Source organism: Micropterus dolomieu, linkage group LG12 (genome assembly GCF_021292245.1).
Source record: "Micropterus dolomieu isolate WLL.071019.BEF.003 ecotype Adirondacks linkage group LG12, ASM2129224v1, whole genome shotgun sequence".
Taxonomy (NCBI): domain Eukaryota; kingdom Metazoa; phylum Chordata; class Actinopteri; order Centrarchiformes; family Centrarchidae; genus Micropterus; species Micropterus dolomieu.
The window spans coordinates 22,039,370-22,041,629 of record NC_060161.1 but is presented as its reverse complement, the minus strand read 5'-3'; the positions used below and the strand labels follow the sequence as shown (position 1 = coordinate 22,041,629).

At 38.3% G+C, this 2,260-nt stretch overlaps 1 protein-coding gene across 1 annotated transcript; it reads right to left on the bottom strand.

The window, feature by feature from the left end:
- Positions 1 to 227: 227 nt before the first annotated feature.
- On the bottom strand, positions 228 to 1,860 carry LOC123980838 (active breakpoint cluster region-related protein-like). The gene is made up of 3 exons (XM_046065383.1): positions 1,562 to 1,860; positions 1,190 to 1,331; positions 228 to 483 (listed from the first exon to the last, which is right to left on the bottom strand). The coding sequence occupies exons 1-3, from the start codon at positions 1,633 to 1,635 to the stop codon at positions 382 to 384; spliced, it is 318 nt and encodes a 105-aa protein (XP_045921339.1). The 5' UTR covers positions 1,636 to 1,860; the 3' UTR covers positions 228 to 381.
- Positions 1,861 to 2,260: the final 400 nt, after the last annotated feature.

Below are 2,260 nucleotides of genomic sequence, written 5' to 3'. Positions count from 1 at the left end.
GTGGACCTGGGTGACTTCATCGGCTGTTGAAAATAATGTGATATGACTGAAAACTCTTGTGGTTCATTATTGTAACACATACAATATGTACAGTATACAATATATAATATGTAAGTGTAATTGGGTTTTAAAACAGCGATTAAAGGCTGACATCTCTGAGAATCAATGTAACATAAGGAAGAAGTGCGGAGTGAGTTTGTATCGTCTGACAACAAATGCTACTGCACTAATAAAAAAATGCTTTTATTTAAATGTGTTTAACACTGAAAATGTTACAACTGTGGTTTCAGAAGTGAAAAATAGCATATCTTTTTTAATTTAATTTAATTGTTTTGCACAAAGTGTTTGAATTTCCCGCGAGCCGGGACACTGATGGTGGTCTCACATATGGGTGGTCTCCTCTTCAGCGTCTGTGTCATGTGGCAGAGAGGTCTGGGCTTCAGGGAGGTTGTTGCACTGCAGGTAGCAGAAAACCACTTGGACCTGAAACACAGTAGATCATTGTGACATTTTAAATCTCACACTTATCAATCCCTCTTTGCCTTAATAAAAACTCCTTCAAAAGCCAAACTTATTCTGCAGTAAAGTAAATTATTATACATTTTTTCATTATAATATATTGCACATTACATGAACAGTTATCCATCAGTTTAAAAAAGGGAAGACTATTTCTCATACAGACGACATCAAAAGCATTATCATATTAAAGACATTTACAGAAGAATTTACATTTACATTTAATAGTTTTCCTTACATTTCCATTTTCCATATAGTTAGTAGGTTAAAGCAGAAGCTTAATTTAACAGAATAAATCTGTCATAACTAAAGAGTTTTGTTCCAAAAGTAAATATTATTTGTGAATTATTTATTTATGTCGAGGGCTTTAGCTACCTGTAAGGACATAGTCATGTAATAAGTTTTTAGTCAACAAATAACAATTGTATATTTCTCAACCTTCTTCATCTTCGATCTTCATGTTGCATAAACAAACATCACCTTTAACTGAATAAATAAAATATAAAACTGCAAAATGTTTAATCGGACATTTCTCATGACCTCAGTTTTTTCTAAACCTCTGTTTAAAAATAAAATTTCATCCTCACAAATGCAACTGTTTCAATGTTAAATGTTAAACTGTAGCACAAAAAACACAATCAGTATGCAGCACTTTTGGCTGCTTTATTCCCACCTGTACCACCACCTCCTGGGAAATATCCACAGTGGGCCCGTTGTACCCCAGTCCAACCACAGGGGGGCGTAAGAGGCTCGGACCAAACACTGTAGCCAGGTTCATTAGAGACATCTTGTTGATGTCTTGCTTCTCTGAGACTCTGGAGAAAAAATATTTAAAAGAAATATGAGGTGTAGTCAACAGGAAGCAGCATCACATACTCTAAAAACACCCAGAGTCAGGGGGATTTGATCTGTAATCCAGCTACATAACCTCCACTGATTTGTTTTTCCTGCTATAAAGGGCAACTGGGTGGGATTTTTCCAAAAACGAAATCATTTCCTGACAGATATCAGGACTTGTTATGTTGTGAGCTGGTTGCAATCAGACCGTTGCAGGTGGTGCAGTATGTACAGGAAGGTGTGCCGGTTGGAGTCGGGACAGGATTGCAGCAGGGACAACATTGAGGCATGCCGGGAGTTTATGTCCTGGATGTCTACAAGGGAGAGAAAAACACATACACGAGACGCTCAGATCACTTTTAAGTTCAGTTCACTTTGCTGAGAGGCCATTTCAAGACTAAAAGGGCTTGAATTTAAGGTTAAGGTTAAGTTTATAAAATTCAATTCAATTTTATTTATATAGCGCCAAATCACAACAACAGTTATCTCACAGCGCTTTTCATAAAAGAGCAGGTCTAGACCGTACTCTATGATGCTATTTACAGAAGCCCAACAGTTCCCACCAAGAGCAGCACTAGGCGACAGAGGCAAGGAAAAACTTCCTTTTAAGAGGCAGAAACCTCGAGCAGAACCATGGCTCAGGGTGGGGCGGCCATCTGCCTCGACTGGTTGGGGGTGAGAGAGAGAGAGAGAGAGAGAGAAAGAAAGAGAGAAAGAGAGAGAGAAAGAGAGAGAGAGAGAGAGAGAAAAAGAGAGAGAGAGAGAGAAAGAGAGGGATGTAAGGAGAGAGAGAGGGGAGGGAGGCAGCCTACACAATATACACACAGAGGTACAGACAGTGAAGGTGATGTTGCTATAGACTAAATGAAAAATGGTACAGATATTTATAATAGTGTTAATGGTAACA